Source organism: Lacerta agilis, chromosome 11 (genome assembly GCF_009819535.1).
Source record: "Lacerta agilis isolate rLacAgi1 chromosome 11, rLacAgi1.pri, whole genome shotgun sequence".
In the NCBI taxonomy this organism is placed as follows: Eukaryota; Metazoa; Chordata; class Lepidosauria; order Squamata; family Lacertidae; genus Lacerta; species Lacerta agilis.
The window spans coordinates 30,948,257-30,967,195 of NC_046322.1; the positions used below are offsets into that span (position 1 = coordinate 30,948,257).

Below are 18,939 nucleotides of genomic sequence, written 5' to 3' on the forward strand. Positions count from 1 at the left end.
CTGTGTCTTATGAGTTTCTGCTCTCCTCTAGGAGTTTCTGATTTGATCTCTTTCTCTCTTTTTTTGCTGCATTTATTTATGATATAATATAATATTTGTGCAGCCTGAGCCTAGCCATGTTGGAGGGCTTAGGAGGAACATTTATCTAGAGGATAAATGGGGTGCGGGAGGGGGGGAGTGTTGCTGCTACCACCACCCTGCCCATCAGCTCCACACCCACCAATAGCCCTGATTTTTCTGGGACATTAGTGATTGATAGAAGTTGCCCTGGCTCCTTATGTCAATCATCTAATTTGAATAACTCTACATTTTACTATTTTGTGTGTGTGTGTGTGTGTGTGAGAGAGAGAGAGAGAGAGAGAGAGAGAGAGAGAGAGAGAGAGAGATTGTTTTATGCACCTCTGTCATGTCCTGCTGTCCTTACCTCTAATCTAAGTAGCTCACAACATTGTCACTTTTTCTCTTAGAGGAGCTGCTCCTCACTGTCTTCAAGTTGTTCAGATGCCAGTGAATTAGGTCTACTGGCAAAGAACTGTTCCCCTAAGACACTTTTATGGGGACAAGTTTTTGGAGGTTCCCAGCCTCTGTCTCCAGGGCATTTTCAGCAGCATAAAACCGTTGATTCACTACCTGACAGAACAATTCTCTTAGGTTTCCTTGCAGACATGCTCTGAGCTGGGGTCTCGGCAGTTGTTGGCCAGCTTTCCAAGCTTACCTCCCAGCAGCTGCCTGGTGGATCTTTCTTCCTGAGCCTCTAGCACTTTTTTTTTTAATTGTTCTCCCACTTGGCTCAGTAGTGCTTCCAGCATGATGATAAATGCTGCAGAACTGTGAAGCTGTGGCCTGCTTGCACTTATCTAGCTTTCAGAAAGTAGCTGTTATGTCTCAGCCTCTGCTGAAACAGCAGCCGTAGTTCCTCACTTCCTCATGCGTTGTGATTTCGATTCTCGACTCTGCCGACTTTGGTCGCCTCTCCTTGACTCTTCTCGCCCTGCTAGGGAAAGCTTTCCCACCTAGAAAGCTTTTTGATGTCGCCCTGATCTTTCTCAGATAGGCATTCATTGCCTGGCAAGATGCAGGCTTACCGTACATCTGAGCGAAAATATCTATACACCGGGCTGTCCAGAGGCAGTCCCTGATGTGAAGCACTGCCCAGTCTGTTGGGTTTAAAGATTTTTAAACATTCAAAAGAAAGAGCAGGCACTTTGGAGTTGCCCATCAACTGTTAGCATCCGATCAGCAGAATGAGTAGGCATGCAGGTCACCTGGTCAGTCTTCCTCACTATGGTGAGATGTATTATAAGATAAAGGGACCCCTGACCATTAGGTCCAGTCGCAGCCGACTCTGGGGTTCCGGCGCTCATCTTGCTTTATTGGCCGAGGTAGTCGGCGTACAGCTTCCGTGTCATGGGGCCAGCATGACTAAGCCGCTTCTGGCGAACCAGAGCAGCACACGGAAACGTCGTTCACCTTCCTGCTGGGGCGGTACCTATTTATCTACTTGCACTTTGACGTGCTTTCGAACTGCTAGGTTGGCAGGAGCTGGGACCAAACAACGGGAGCTCACCCCGTCATGGGGATTCGAACTGTCAACCTTCTGATCAGCAAGCCCTAGGCTCTGTGGTTTAACCCACAGCGCCACCCATGTCCCCTCGAGATGTATTATATTTCTATTTAAATTATGGTAATTATTTCTAAGTTTGCATCTGTGCAGGAAATATAAATATGTACATGAAAATCTTATGCCAATCTGTGTCCTCATTTGGTGGCGATGCATAAACACTGCATTTTTACACATCTTTCGACACTGCTGTGTTTTGTGAGAGTGAGCACATGTCCTTGCAAAGCCTTTACCCATTTTTGGACATGTGAACTATCACTTCATATTTCCATTCTTTTCTTTCTTCTTCCGAAAGGTTAAGCAGGATTTCTGATGTGCTGGTGAAAACTAATTTGGCCAATTTCATGCTATTTGGTTAAGGTTTTCTTATTCATCTCTAGACTTATTTTAAATGTGTATAAGTGACCATAACAAATATTTGCACGAAATATAAACAGGCATCATTATTTCCTGCACCCCATTTCTCAGGAGACATGGCAGTGCCAAGCTGAACATATGGTATAGGCAAATTTATTTTGGTTTGGAACACCCTATCTCTGGAAGGCTCAGCCAATTAAAATGGATACTTCAACAGAAAGGGCAATAAATCATTCCTGAATCGGGAGCATGGGCTGCTACAGGAGCAAAAAAAAAAAAAAAAAAAATCACAACTCTATTATCCCCCTTTCCCCAGTTCTTCCCAGTTACAGGTTTGAGCTGATTAATCTGAAAGCTGGACCAGAAAAAAACTCCAAGGGAAAGCTACATTGGGATGCCTATTATGGAATAGTTGAATATATTTATGGTTACACTGTCACATTTTGTTCTGTATTGAACAGAAAGCTTGTTCATCATGCATTGTGGTTGGCTCTGCTGTTGGGCACCATGACCTTGTTGCTTCACATAACTGATTTTGTGTATCATGAAAGAGCAATTGATGGTTATTGAATTTGTTATAGTTGTGTTTTCATGTTGTTGTTTAGTCGTTCAGTCGTGTCCGACTCTTCGTGACCCCATGGACCAGAGCACGCCAGGCACTCCTGTCTTCCACTGCCTCCCACAGTTTGGTCAGACTCACGTTCTCCTTGTGCCCTCACTTCTCCTTGTGCCCTCAATCTTTCCCAACATCAGAGTCTTTTCCAGGGAGTCTTCTCTTCTCATGAGGTGGCCAAAGTATTGGAGCCTCAGCTTCAGGATCTGTCCTTCCAGTGAGCACTCTGGGCTGATTTCTTTGAGAATGGATAGGTTTGATCTTCTTGCAGTCCATGGGACTCTCAAGAGTCTCCTCCAGCACCATAATTCAAAAGCATCAATTCTTTGGCGATCGGCCTTCTTTATGGTCCAGCTCTCACTTCCATACATTACTACTGGGAAAACCATCGCTTTAACTATATGGACCTTTGTCGGCAAGGTGATGTCTCTGCTTTTTAAGATGCTGTCTAGGTTTGTCATAGAATTGTAGAGTTGAGAGGGGGACCCCCGAGGCTCATCAATCTAACCCCCTGCGATGCAGGAATTGGAACTAAAAAGTCCATGACTGATGGCCACCCAACCTTTGCTTGAGAACCTCCAATGAAGGAGACTCCACCACCTCCCTAGGAAGTTTGTTCCTCTGTCAAATAGGTCTTGCTGTCAGCAAGTTCTCCCTGATGTTTAGTGGGAATCTCCTTTCTTCTCACTTGAAGCCATTGGTTCAAGTCCTACCCTCCAGAGCAGGAGAAAATAAGTTTGCTCTGTCTTCCATGTGACAGCCCTTCTGATATTTGAAGATGGGTGCATGCAGTGCTTTGTCCTGGGGGTACTCAAGAGTATGAAGTACCGGCACCCCCCAATATTAAAAGTATGGCACTCATTGTAACAACTTCATAGTGAATACCAGCTTCTTTTTTCCTAAAATAATTAAAGCAATGGGAATATGCATGCACACTCAATGGCTAATGGCATCCATGTCACCCAGAAGGTTGCAGCTGCAGAGATAAGAAAAGAAGAGTCATTCCGTTGTCTGGAGAGGTCATTTCCTGGCTCGTGTGGTGAAGCCATTTTCAACGAAGCCCAGCAAGGGAAACATGCAACTGTATTGAGGCAACATTGGGTGTAGGAATTTTGTGCGTCTAACTACAAATTTGCTCCCGGGGCAACCACCCACACTATGCCACTGACTCCAGCATCTTGTTCTCACAGAGGCCAACCAGTTGAATATAGAAAATGAATGCAACAATTCTCATTCGTGTATCTTAGTATGCAATATCTTCTCAACCTACTCTGTATTTCCCAGCGTACACATAAAATGAGCATTTATAAAAACATCCCTGGCTATTACTACATGCAAGTAAATGCTGTTTCCTAAACAGCTAAATAACTTGCAGGTGTCGGAAGTGCTCATTTTTTGCTTTGCACTGTTGGTGGCCAGCACTAGTTCACAGATACTACGTTTCTCAATTGTTTTGAATTAATACATTAATTCTTTTTGAATGGGCTTTTAAGAAAGGAAGGACGAAGTTCGCTTTTGTATCCAGGGCTGTCAAGTCGCATTGAATAACTTAATGAGGGATTAAGGGTTGGCATTCAGTGTTAGCAAATGTAAAGTTTCGTCTCCAGACATGCTGCAGGCAGGTTAGATGAACAGTAGCCAGCATTACCCTTAAGGATATTCTTTTGTTGTATGGAAACATTTTGCAGTAAAGTGTTTGCAGCTGGAGATGTATAAAACCATTGTAAAAGTCCTTTAATCAAGCAGGGACTATCCACGTGCTTTCACTTCCTCTTTGGGCCCTTCTCCCATAAAATGCCGTGGGATGTTTTATTTCAGTGATATGTTAAGCCCCTAGATTGGAAAGGCAATAATTAAAAGGCAATGATTTGTTGCCTGCAGTGTTTTTTTTTCTGGAAATAATGGGAATGTGGCTGTTTCCTCTAGATAAATGTTAAAAATAAACCGACACTTGCTTAGAATTACTAGATTATGTATTCTTTTAAAATTTTACTTTGCCGATTCTCAGTAAACATCGAGCAAACCTTAACAACACTAGGAAATAGCACCACGTTTTTTAGAATAAAAACCAACCTCGACCCGGCAAAAGGTCAGGATAAAGCGTGTTCTCCTTCATGGAGAGCACGTGTTGCGGTCGGGGCTGGCAAGTCACCCCTCTGCTGATGGGCGGGTTTGTATGGATGGCCACTACTGCGATTGGGCTCTGGTTGTCGTTGGGGAGATTTCTATGTTGCAACTTGTTGATGGACAGTCCAGAGCCTATAAATGACCCAGCACTCAGCGTCGGAGCCCTCCTGGCTTCGTGCATCGGATCACCCGCCCTCCCGCCCTGTTATTAGGCCTCTGCGTTGACCTTGCTATGCCTGTCATGGGGTCGTCTGCGTTGTAGCAGGGGCTGATTGGCTGGTGCCATTTGGTTTTCACCTACTGTGTAGCAATTAGTCACAACTTGTAAGGTTGGCGGTTAGGCATTGGTTATAAATTGGTTTAGGAGGGGCGGAGTTGGCTGTGGTTGCCCCTCCTATGCTGCGAAGGGGCAGGTTGGCTGTGGTTGCCCCTTCAAGGCTGCGGCTGCGAGGGGAATTCCGTTAAAGGAATCCAGGGGCTCACCATGCTTGTCCGTTTCCCCCGGTCGGGGGACAGGGCCCACGCAAGAGCCCCTGGGAGCATTTGGGGAGAACGGGCGCACATTCTCTCCCCAAAGCGTTTTCCCCTATACTGACTCCACAGGCGGGACAGATAGTCTTAACCAATGCCTAAGCAACCACTCACTTATTTTGTATTCAATAAAGTTGTGGCCAAATTAATGCCAAAAACCTTAAACTTATATCTGGTGTGAAGTGTGTTTTACTTGAGGGGTGGATGGGGACCTCGACGCGCAATAGCCTAGTACTTGAACCAAACTTCTTTTGGATCACAACTCCCACAAGCCACAGCCAACATGACCAGTGATCAGAGATGATGGGAGCTGCAGTCCAACATTACTGGAGTGCACCACAAGTTTATTCTTTAATAAACTTAAATCTGTGCAATATCAGCCAGGCCCAAGCAAGGGGATGGGTGGGTATGTTTGGCTTTAACCAGGCCCAGAGCTCCAGGGGAGCACAGGCCTGGGCTACAAGCCCATTTCTGTGAGGGGAAAAACAAGTTAACTAGTAGATTGTGCATTGAAGATGTTTATACAAACTTATTTCCATGTATTCATACATGATATCCAGATCATGTGAGATTTTCTGGAAACAGTGTTAGGGTTGAACAAGTTATATTCTGAAAAGCGAGACTCTGGCCTAGGTTGCCCAGAGAACGAGAGAACGCCCCCATTGATGCGTAGAGAAAAATCATGATGAAAGGGTCTTTGGAGTTGTGTGTTTTAACTCCAACATCATGCTCCTTCTGTCCCCACCATCACTGTGTATAATTTCTGTAGCAGAATATTCCTCTTTCACCTGGCTTGACGTCTGCATTCAATTACTGAGTAAATGTGCAGTCAGAGAGAGAGGATTTGTAGTTTGAAACACAAAGTGTGTCATGCCCTCTCAAGAACTACAACTCCTAGTGATCCATAGTTCCTGTAGGCATTTCCTGTGCACAGGTTGGAGAAACCAACAGGGCATGGCAGTGGAAGGGAGAATTTAGTCACAGGAGGAGCCAGTGCTGCTGAAAATATTTACTGGGCCCAGGAAGTAGGTGAACAAATGAGGTAGACCTCTGGTCTAAAAATTGCGCTGAGCCATGGACCGTTGATCCAAGGGACAAAGAATGGTGCTGAAATGGCAATTGTCAGGGTTCTTGGGTATGATTTAAATACATACACCTGATATTGCCCTGTGTTGCTAGAAAGACCTGAAGAAACTAATTCATGCAGGTGACAACCATTTTGCGTGGCAGTTCTGTCCCCAGCCCCTGCGTGATATCAACAGAGTGCGCATAAGTGTGCCCCACCCTGTTCTTCCCTTTTCTGCCCCCATTCTTCCCTCTTCTGGACCCAAAAGGATCCATGTGTCGGCGATAGCGCACCATTTGGACGCGCCTAAAACGCTCACCGCCTGTATGAATTAATCTCCCAATTTTTCAAAACAGACAAGGCCTTTTGCTGGAAGGGACCCTCATTTCAATCTGTATCAGTCCCGGCCGTTGCCTGTGGGAAATAGGGGCTGCATTACCAGCCTGTATCGAGCTCAGTGAAATTAGGCTTGGCCATTGGATATCGCTGGTGTTAACTTTGCTCTCTTATGTTGCAAATATGAGGGAATTCTCACAGAGTCTTTCACCCGGTGTAAGAGTTGTGTGGGAGCTGTTGGGCTGTGCAGACTGGTTCTCACCGCCGCCATCAATGTACCCGTTGGCCACGCTTCCTGCTGGATTTCGGATAGGATGGGTGTGGGAAGGGGCTGTACACATGTGGTCAGGAATGCCCCTCATGAAGGAGCTTTTTGTACATGTGGGGCCATTCCCACAGTCACTCTGTTCCTGATTGGCAGAACTTGGGCTATGTGCTGTATACTCATTCTTTTAATGTGTCAAGGGGTTTGAGTGACTGCCCTGCTCCAAGGATTTAAATTAATATCTTAAGACAAAAGGGATGATGAGAAGATAGCAAGTGGCAATGCCACCAACGTATATGGGTTGTTTTTTTTACACAGAAATGCTATCCTGAGGTGACTCCTTCCTATAAAGGGACCCCCCCCCCCAATAACTGGGATTCCATATTTTAAACGCAATGTTATTTTTCAGTGGCTGGGTTTTATGAGGCTCTGTCATACAGGGCCTCACTCAGAAGAGGGATAGGCAACTTTCAGTCTTCCAGATGTTAATTGTATTAAATGTATATATCATGTCACGTGCCTCAAAGGAGTCCTGAAGCAATTTACAGAACAATAAAGTACAAAAATACAATTTAAAAGCCATTGAAACAATATGCTCCTCCAACTTCTCTTCCTGTGGCTGTGCCCAAACCTGGGGCCATGGTTTGTTTCCTTCAAATAAACCATGAGTGATAACCAAAGTTTTAAACTATGGTCCAATGTGACATGTCAGACAGCTGTTTGAATCAACCAATTGCTGCACACTTTCAGTTGTAGTAATAGAAGGGGGCTATTGTCGCTTGAATTTTAAGTCTCTGTTGATTTTGTGTAGATCAGCTTTTGCCAGCTCACTTATATGCTATTTTCTTTTCCAGAAAAAAGCCCACCGGTGAAGGGCTCGCTCTCTGGAAAAGTCATCCTCCCTTGCTTCTTTTCGACCTTGCCTACTTCGCCTAACTACCACAGTTCAAATGAACTTTTCCGGATTAAGTGGTCAAAGATCGAACAGGATAAAGGAGGAAAAGATCTAAGAGAAACTACTGTTTTGGTGGCCCAGAATGGGAAAGTCAAGCTAGAGCGAGGCTACAAAGACAGGGTGTCTGTTCCGAGCAACTGGGAAGACATTGGTGATGCATCATTGACTATGGAGAAATTGCAGGCAAGCGATGCTGGGGTTTACCGCTGCGATGTCATCTATGGAATTGAAGATACCCAAAATGTTGTCTCATTAGCTGTGGATGGTAAGAGTACACTTTTGTATTTGTTCATCTGCTTTATCAGCTTCAAATTACAAAATGAATCATTATATATGAATGAACTAGCATGTTTAATATGTTTTGCAAAGCTGTCCCCATTTGCCAGCAAGATACTGTTACATCTCAATTATCTTCTTACCCTCCCTTTCTACTCCTGCTGTTTCTAGTTTCCTGGGAGAGTCAGTCTGAGGAGACAATGGAGTGTGGTGGGTGTGGCCTTTCCTTCTATTGTCATAAGTAGTCTGCCAGTAAGTCCTATTGCTACTGGCATTGGTTGTTCTCCATCTTTTGCCTCTGGGCTGGCAATGGTGGGAGACAACTGTTGTTTCGGATTTGGCCAGAATTGACCACAAAGCCTCCAATTGCTGATCCTGCCTTGCTTTTGGGTGCTTCCAGGCCATCTGCTTATTGAGCGTCCATCCTGATTGGTTTGCATAGTGATGACGCCAGTTACTTAATGACCATTCATTCCGATTTGTTTCTGGGGAGGTTAGATCAAAGCAAGTGTTATCCCACATTTTTTCAGTGTTTTCCCCCCTGTTGCTATCCATATTGGAAAAGTTCTGATCTTTGGGGAAAGCAGGTTTGTTGTAGAAGGTTTACTAATCAGTTATAATTGCACAAACTGAATTTGCCAGTATGTGATTGAATCCAACTGAAAAATAGTGACAGTCTGGAAGTGCTTTCTGCTTTCTTCCCAGATACTGAGTTTCTTTTTATTCACCTTTCTTTGAAAGAGAGATGGTTCCCCACCCTAAATTCAAAGCAGCCCCTGTATTCATTGAATGCAGACCCTGCTCTTACTATGCTCAAGCTAATTCTTTTTATGTCTTATCTATTATGATACTTCTTAATATTCCCAGTTTGGGCTCCATCACCTGTTTCCACTTTCATCAGCCGTAATGCTGTAATCTCTCCGTAGTGGTTAAGAGATCAGGAACTGGACATGGGATGGCACCCTCCTCCTTCTCTTATCTGGCTTGAACCACAGTTAAATATTGCTTCATCACTGTATTTAAATCACTAGTCCTTTTTACCAGGAAGTGATGTCCAAGGTGGAATCTACATACATATTAAAAATGTTCTGAAAATGCTTTTTTTTAAAAAGCGTTTTTTAAAAAAAATAAATGAATTTTCCATAAGGCTCACCATCACTTTCTAGTGTCACATTCTTTATTGTACTTAAAACACACTTAAAACATTTTATTTGCAGCTGTATAGCTGAGTCCCAAGTTTGAGGCTGTTGGTTAAGAGAGAAACTTAGTTATTATTAACTGTAGTTAACACCATTGCTTACGTAAACTTCAGTGTGACTAAAACTGCCAGGCCATGGGTTGAGGGAATGCCAAGAGGTCAGGGAAAGAGGGTCTCTTACTGCTCATCGTACAGTTGTAACGTTGAAAGGGACCCAAAGGATCATCTAGTCCAATTCCCTTCAATGCAAGAATCACAGGTAATTGTTAAGGCATCATTTTTTTACATCTAGCACCACAGTAGCTTCCTCATATTATGGTGCCTAATTCCTTTTATTACATACAGGAAGAATGAGTTTAAAGATGACTGCATGGTGCAAAATAAAACCAAAACTTGATCATTTTTATTGTCATAGGAATGTGACCAGATTTATAGTACAGTACTTAATCCGGCACACAGAAACCCTAAATATGAACATTTCTTCTGCTCTCATCACATGTAATCTAGATCACAGTGCTACAAAAGCAGACATTTAGAAGCACACATCATACATAGCTGGGGTCAAGGAAGAACTGAGTAGAGTAAAGCAGATGACTCAAACCAAGCTATAGGCAATGCTGAAGGCTAAAAATAGTGAAGGATGTTTAGGGTCCTTCTTCTAGCAAAAATTCCCAGGTCTGTTCTTCCTGGCACTCTTATATAGGTCTGTGACTACACAGCAAGGGAACAACAAATGAGCTCCTTGAGGAGGCAAGGAGCCCCATGTTCTGGGTTGGAAGTTAAGAGTCACTATGCAAGGGCATGCAAAGAAGAGAGGTGGGGACATCTTGCAACATCTCTAGCCAATGTTCTTGATCCGTCCATCCTATAAACTTTACAGGGAAAATGAGGGGGAAGGTTCCCATTTGCTTTTTGTGCAGGGATCAGGATTATGTCACAAAAGATGGTCAAAGTTGAATACAAGCTGGGAACTTTCCTTTGTTTTTCTTAAGCCTGTGGTGTTTGCGTGCAGAAATGAGATAACATGTCTTCCTCATGATGATGATGATAATAATAATATAGGAAGCATTACTCACCACAAATGATCAACTAAGCTCCCTCGTTTCATCAAACTGGTTGATAAGTGATGAGACTTTTTATATGCAACAAAATATGCTTGTCTGTTTCCTTTGCATTCCAAGGCCACACGGCATGTCATCATGTTTCTAATCTTTATTATTCGGCCTGGAGAGCTAGAAGCATATAGTCTACCCTCAACAGAGCGATTGGAGTTAACCAGAATTAATCAAGGTTATTGGGGTGAAAATACAATAGAAGGCATTTATGGAAATCCAGGATGGCAGTATTTAATGGGGAGAAGTATTTAGCTCAGTGACAGATGGCATGGTATCAGGGGTGAGCATTGTAATTGAAAAGCGCATCAGTGCTGTAGACTAAAGATTCCTATAATATACACAAAATAAAAATGGATAACCACTGCCTCAAATCAGTCAGGTATAACGATATATCATTACCATAATTTTATTTGTATGCTGCCTTTCCACAGAAAGGAACGTGCTAAAAGTAAGAAACCACCCTGAGTCTTCATAATTTTAACTTAGTTAGCATTCATAAAGAAAATTCCATATTGCAGGGGATTGGAATAGATGACCCTCAGGGGTCCCTTCAACTCTACAGTTCTATGATTCTATGTTATTCAGCAGCATACTGAACCTAGAGACTCCATATAGTTATCATGGCATATAGCCATTTGTAGGCCCATCCTAATCCCCTATTAAAACCACCTGAGATACTAGTTATCACCATATCTTGTGGCAGTGAATTCCATAAATTAACTGTATGCTGTGTCAGACATAACAATTGCTGACCAAGATTGAGCATTGTATCCACATGTCATCTTCCCCCATCACCCCTCTCCCTCTCCCTCTCCCTCTCCCTTCAATTGCTTGTTAGGACTAAGGATAGCTGATTCTGGGTTCATTGCAGTTAGTAAGTAGAGATTAAACCACTGTTTCCTGATTTGATTATAATAGGAAACCATGGTTTAACAAACACTGGAAGTCTTTTAAGTCTGATTCATGAGCAAAGAGATTCAGGAGATATTAAAGGGAAAGTGTACAGCCATAGTTTATTGGACAGAAACCATTATGCCTAAACAGACCCCACTGCTTTTGTTCTAGGAGTTCTACTAGGGAGTATACAACAATAAAGCAAATACTGCCTCTGTTCCTTGCTATCCTTTAGATATATTGAGGATCAAACTGTGTCTTTCTTCCCTGTCATTAGTTTAAAGGACAGCTTGGCTGAGTGTTCCATTTTGTTTCCAGCTGTCTTTGTAAACCAGCATTACCCAGGCACAAGTTGCAGTGTTCAATATATCACTCATATGTCAAGTAGAACACATAATCAAAAGAAACGTCCCTTGGAAAACTCAAGAATTTCAGAAGAACTTCAAAAGATTTTTCTAGGTCTAGACTGCTGGGAGATAGCAGTGGCAGATGACATTTTTATATATAGCTTTTATTTTTATATATAGCTTTTATTTTCTCTTTTAAAACCTCATTAACTCAAAATGTCAGTAATAGATCAGCCTTCTTTGTGTCTCTCTAATATAGGGGAAGGACTGTTTTCATGGATATTGGCCTGTTCATTTGAATTTGATCCGGTAGCAAGTTGGAATAATTAACGTTAAACAGAGAAAATTCTCCCCCTGTGTGCGCTCTCTCTCTCTCTCTGTGTCTTTCTGTCTGTCTTATTTATATCAGTGAGGCATGCATGAGAGAACTCCCTGGGGGATTCTGACTTACTTCTTTGCTGCAGGACCATTTGGACACAATCCACAAGGAATGCCTTTCATTCTGCTTTGGGGGAGCTGTGTGAAAACAGTGGGAGAACAGTGTACAAGGTGTTCAGTCTCCCACCTGTAAGGGTCTCTCTAGATGTTACATAGTGGGGGGAAAGACCAAGTTTACACTTAACAAAGAACTACAACAAAATCCTTGCTCTATTATGAACGAACCACCAGCATGATGCTACAGCAGCAGACCCTTTGCACTTTATGACATTCGAGTCTGAGAGTCTCCAACTTTGGGCGAGGGTCTTGAGAATATCAATGGAAAGCAATAACACCCATGAATAGCAATAGCACCCATGATTAGCCAAAACAATGCTTTGGATGTTTTCATATTTTTGGACCATTCAGTATTAACTTTCCTTACTGTTATAGGACATAATTTGCCACTTGAGTTGTTTGTCAGTCCCTGTCACTTTAACAGCATCAGTGCCATGAAAAGCTACCTCTGCTGATTTCTGTAGCTCAGGCACAGGGGCAGGTCAAGCCAGTGTCTTTACCTAGTCACAGAGCAGCCCTGTTTGCCACTGCCTCTCTGCTTCAAGGCGTTATCAGCTTTGTGAGTACAGTGGTATCTCGAGTTACAAATGCCTCAGGTTACAAACACTTCAGGTTACAAACTCTGCTAACCTGGAAGAGTTACCTTGAGTTGAGAACTTTCCCCAGGATGAGAAAGGAAATCGTGTGCTGGTGGTGCAGCGGCAGCAAGAGGCCCCATTAGCGAAAGCACACCTCTAGTTAAGAACAGTTTCAGGTTAAGAACAGACCTCTGGAATGAATTAAGTTCGTAACCAGAGGTACCACTGTATTGCTCACCACGGTTTATTTTGGGTGTATTTAAATTGGTGGTGTGGAGCCTCAGCCATGGAAGGGAAAACTTTGGGACAGGGCAAGAACCTGTGACCCTCCAGATGTTGCTGGATTAAACCTCCCACTTCTGAGCAGATATGTCTAGGATGGCTCTCTAAGCTCACAATGTTCCCCCTCTGTAGGTAAGAGCAGCTTCAGGGGTTGATGTAAGTCAAGGGAATCATCATGGGGCATGGGCTTATCAGAGACATTGCAAAGCAATAAACAGGGCTTGTGGTAAAGGCCCATGACACAAAAATCATGATGCAGGAAAAACCCGTGAAGTCAGTCTGTGCCTCTACATAGCTCCATCCTTATTTCAGACATCATGCTATATCAGTATATTGTGATGTTTAGCTGGTGATATATCACAGTGTGGAAAACCAGATATCGCCCAGCCCAACACTGCACTCTGTAGCATGTTCACCTGCAACATAAGTGAAATAAAAACTAATAAAATAAAAGGAGGGAAGTGGTAGGAGATATGAAACCTGGCATAAAAGACTCTTTGTATCCTGCCCCCGCAGCAATACACTTCTTACAAATCAGGGTCCTGATGCTGCTGCTTTTGGTAAACTAAAAAGATTTCGTGAGTTTCCATCATGGATTTGCACCTCACATGTAAGCTTGATCCTTATTTGGACATATGTTTTGAAAGTTCCTGTAATTATCTAGAGAACATGCTTAGGCTGTTCCAACAGAATGCTCCCAATTTTTAATTCCATCTTGCTCAGATATCAGATAGCTTTAAGCTGTCTTTCTGTTTAGATTTTAAAAGACTCTATCTCAGCCTCTTGGAAGCATACTTACACTTGGGTAATGATCACTGGCAGAAAGAAGCTGGGGAAACATTGCTTCGTCCTGTCTCATTTGTATCTCTGCAGCAGTGGAGCATAACAGACTGAAATTGCGTTGCATCAAGTTGGGAATGTGCCACATCACAAATCCAAATTAGCTTGCAAATTACATTTTAATGAAGATCAAGATGCAAGCTGACCAGATCAATAGCTTCACCTATTTGTGGTCAGAGTCTATCTGGAGCCATTTTCCAGTTCATTAACCTGGACACCAGTTGCTGTGGTCTGTTGTTCACAAGGGAAGAGAAATAAGCAATAGCATGCTTGATTGTCACTTCTTAACTTGAAGCAATAGATCAATTTCTTCTTTTACATCTGTCTAGACTGGGGTGGCCATCTGTTATGGAACCCACTGAGTCTTGAACCTTCAACCTTCAGGAACAGAGTCAAGGTTTTTCACTGCATGGCAGTTCTGTCAATTAGCGTTGTTACGAACGTTTCAATATCAAATAATAGCAGAATGTTATTCATAGTAATATTATCATTGTTATTGGTACTACTTAGATAGTTGTGTTGTGTGGAGGTGGGGTGGGGTGGGGTGGAGAAAGGGATTGTAAATTTGTTTAAATGGCATGTGGGAAATTCCAGGGTGGTAAGCACCTAATGTAACTGGCTCTCTGCCATCTTCTCATAACATTAAGACCATGCCAAGTCGTAAGCCTCTTCCAAGTACTGTTTGGCCAAATGTTAGCAACCCAACGGTATTCTGATGAATTATACATTTGGAATAACTCTTTGTGTTCTATGGAATCATTCCACATTTTCAGTGACAGAGAGAGCCTATCATAAAAAAATCATGGAAACAGTAAGGGGTGTTTTACAGCAAAATGCCACATCCCCATTAAGCACGCCTAACTCCTGCTAATTTCAGAAAGATTTGGTTTGCAATCTTGCACCTAGTTAATCATGTTGAAATGTTTATTTGAGTTAGAACACTTTAGGTAATGCATACAGTGGGGGGGGGGCACAAGGTTATTGAGAAGACATACACATAACAGAAGAAAGGACATTTTGCCACATTCTGAGGCTGCTTCCAGACTGTGGTATTTTAGAGTGGGTTTTGGTCACATACTATGAAATGCAGGTTTCACTGTTAGAGGAGATTTAGCAGTCTGATGCAGCAGACCTCCCCAACACTGGACTTTTTGCAGTAAAGAAGGTGATAGGAAAATGCACTGGAAGGTGTGAGATAACAATTTTTATTTCTTTATAGAAGTATTTTATATGCCACCCTCTTGGGGTCCCTTCCAATTCTACAGATTTATTATTCTATGAATATAAAACCATTTCCCCCAGTTTTGCTTTTTGTGTAGCTGGTTAAGTTGCTGAACTGGCAGGACTCCTACCTCCTACAGATTATGGGTTCAAAAAATGCCAATGTTCAAAGTGGGCTTGAATTTTATGCATTCTTTCAAAAGTTACACTGGTGCATCAATGTTTTGTGCATTATTCTTGTGTTGGTCATAATAAAAATTAAATTATATTCTGCAAACTATCCAAACAGCCTTCAGTTAGAGGCAATTAAGAGTGTCTCTAAAAATTACAATGTACAGTTGACGTAGCCTGTCGTGGAAGATACATTATTTCTCTTTAAAGAAACCCTTGTTTCTAACTTCTGTTGTCTGGCAAGTTTTCTCATTTGTACGGAATTATTCATTAAGGAAAATGTTGAGATAGCTGTTGCACAGCCATATAAAGCACAGCACTGTCTACAAAGGCAAGTACGGTATCTTTATTCAGTTCAGATTCAAACACATGCCCATCTTTCAACTGGGAGAAGAATATCTCCCCTAGCTGAGGCTTGTCTTCACTGAATTTCAGCTTGATGAGGACTCCAGGGGTGGCTATGAGACTCCTACACCTCTAAAGTCCCATACATAATCTAAGAAGAGCCTGAAAGCTTTGAACCCAAGCACCAGGAGAGTATGTGCAGCCCTATTGTCTATTCCTTTTGGGCTGCAGAGTGGAGGATAGAAAACTGACAGTCTATTTTATTTCAGGAAATTTCAGTAGGGTAAAATTCCAATTCAGTTGTATTTCCACATTGGCTGTAGGCCATAACAGAAATGCAGAAATACAGTACTTAACTATAGTACTTAATGGAACCCACATCTTACAGATTAATACAGTGAGCAAAAGATAGGTCAACCAAATTTAGTTTTCAGTTCCATAATCATGGTGATGTAGAATAAAATCTGAAGTTTTAAAATCCTTCCTCCACGTTATTTCTAAGCTTAATGAGGCTAGTATAATTTCACCAGCAATATGATGATAATATTAATATTAATATTAGATGTTGATGACACGCAAGTGACCAGCATGGTTTTACTTTCTTTGCAGGTGTTGTGTTTCACTACCGAGCAGCTACTAGTAGGTACACCTTGAATTTCAAGCAGGCTCAGGAGGCTTGTGCGGAGAATGGTGCTGTTATAGCAAGCCCCGGTCAGCTGAAAGCAGCCTACGAAGATGGCTTTGAGCAGTGTGATGCGGGCTGGTTGTCCGATCAGACCGTCAGGTGAGAGGACCAAGTTGCTTCTTGACTGCGCACCCTAAAACTTTTTTTTGTACACCTGCGGGGGCAAATGAAATGTGACCTTCACAAACTTCCACTTACTCTGTTGCAGGTATCCCATCAGGCAACCAAGAGTTGGATGCTATGGAGACATGATGGGGAAGGAAGGAGTCAGAACCTATGGATATCGTCTTCCTAATGAAACCTATGATGTCTATTGCTATGTGGGAGGCTTAAATGGTAAGCGGAATCTTTTTCTTATGCATGCTGGCTAAACTGTAAAGCAGGCTTCGCCATCCTGATGCCCTCCAAAAGGTTTGGACTGTAACTTACACCAGCCCAAGTCAGCATAGCCGATGCTCGGAGCTTATGGGAACTTTAGCCCAGAGCATCTGGAGGAATCAGGATGGGGGAAGGCTTATTTAAAGCACATGCGGTTTTTTGGAAAACCAAACATCATGGTAGTGAACCTTACATAGACCTAAGCTTTCAATGGCAGCTCAGTATTCATTTTATCCTCAAAAAGAAAATGATTCCAGTGCCTTGAACCAGGTCCAGTAGTCTGTGGGCAGTCAGTGCAGATGTTTAAGAAGAATTGTCACATGCTGTGGACCATCTCCCCCCCCCCCAGCAATTTGGTTGCTGTAATCTGTGCTAGCTGGAGCTTTTGGACCAGGCCCAAGGGCAGCACCACATAGAGCATATTGCAGTAACCCAATCTCAAGGTTCCCATTTCATGGATCGACTATGGCTTTAGCTGGCATACCAGATGAAGCTGGCAAATGACACTTCTAGTCACAGAGGTCACTTGGGCCTCTTTTGACAAAGGTGTTTCTTCAGAGGGAGGGCAACCCTATCCAGAACAGACAAGCAACCTGCTTTCTGGACACAGGAACCTTCTATCTTGCCAGGATTCAAGCTGCATTCGCTGGTCCTCTTTCACTCCATAAGTACATTCATGGGCTGGTCCAGAGCTTGCACGGTATCTCTTGGTTCATATATTATGGAGAAATAGAGCTGCTTGTCTATCAATGTAGCGATGACACCATGCTCCAAAACTAACAACAGCTCCTAACAGCTTCACATGTAGATGTTAAAAAAACTTCAGGGACAAATAGTGTCCTGTGGAACCTCACGGTGGAGGCGTTTTAATTTTGGACTGATTTTGGAAGGTAGGGAAAACCTTGGCAAAGGAAGCCATTGGCACTTGTCATTATGCCACTGGATTCTTAACACCATGTATCTGAGTCACCGTGATTGTTTACTGGTATCTGAATCCATGAAGGATTTCATTGCCATTGATGGACTTAATCACTAAGTGAGAGCACATGCAGATAACTGAAGAATATGATTGAAGGATATTATTATACAGTGAAATGCCAGGACCAAAGTGTTACACCAGATGGGATTATTAGGAGGGTGGAGAGCATGTGGAAAATACATTGGTTGAAATATGTTGTAAATTTACCATACTAATTAGATTCATCAGGGTGAGATATATGTAAGCACACATGATTTTAGCACCTTGCATCTCCTTTTATAGCCTGTTTCTATGCATGCTTACTTGGAGTTAAGTTCTAGTGAATTCGGTAGTGTTTATTCCCAAGCAAGGGTGCATGGTGTTGTGACTTCGGGCTTTCAAAAATCACCTCTGCATTCATAGATGTAGGAGCTGAGTTTTTGTTCAAGAAAAGATGGCATTTTGCATGAATTTTCCCAACACTGGCGGTCATTTATATGTGATTTCATATTTCATACTGGCCTTTTATTTATTTTGCAATGCCCTGAATAGTTTTGCTGAAGGGGCAGTGTAAAAATAATTTAAATGCACAAATATAATTGTTCGTAATGCCAGGTAAAACTTTATGAATTTGACTTAAAGGCAAATTGTTTTGCTTTGAATGCTGCATGATTAGAAAGAGAAATATTTTCACATTCAGAATTCTGCACAGCTAATTGTGCAACTGGGTGCAAGTGGTCCCTGTTTGCATGTTACCTCTTTAATGTGATTATTACAAACTAATTAATTCTTTAATTAACAAATACGGGGTCAGAAAACACACCTGAGTGGTCAGTCAGAGGTGTTTTTGTTGATATGCCTGCTTAAAGAACATATTGACACAATAATGCCTAAGTAGAGCTTTTGAATAATAATAATAATAATAATAACTATAATAACAACAACAACAATTTTTTAATTTGTACCCCACACATCTGACTAAGTTTCCCTAGCCACTCTTGGCAACTTTGTAAACAAATAGTTCAGGAATGTTTATTTAGTTTGACCCCCTAGGTAAACATGGTATTGATATTTGTGGCTGGAACCAATGGAAAATTTGACTTGTAAAAAAAAAAGGGCATTTTCCATGTCTCACTGATGATGCCGATCCAAAACACAGCTATGGAATGTAAAATCTCCTGCCTCAAATCCTATTAAACTATGCCCATATAATAAGTAATCAAGGGAGTGGTAGGAAACTTATTTTATGGAAGTGTAAAGGGAAATCTAACATATATTTCCCCAT

The 18,939-nt window shown here is 42.3% G+C and overlaps 1 protein-coding gene across 5 annotated transcripts in view; it reads left to right on the forward strand.

The window, feature by feature from the left end:
* VCAN (versican) overlaps window positions 1–18,939 on the forward strand; it is a 121,331-nt gene that overhangs the window by 24,620 nt on the left and 77,772 nt on the right. For all 5 annotated transcript variants that reach the window (XM_033164153.1, XM_033164150.1, XM_033164152.1 and 2 more), the window contains exons 3-5: window positions 7,771–8,136; window positions 16,243–16,417; window positions 16,527–16,654. In XM_033164153.1, the coding sequence (XP_033020044.1) occupies window positions 7,771–8,136; window positions 16,243–16,417; window positions 16,527–16,654 (669 nt within the window). The remainder of the gene's footprint in view (window positions 1–7,770; window positions 8,137–16,242; window positions 16,418–16,526; window positions 16,655–18,939) is intronic.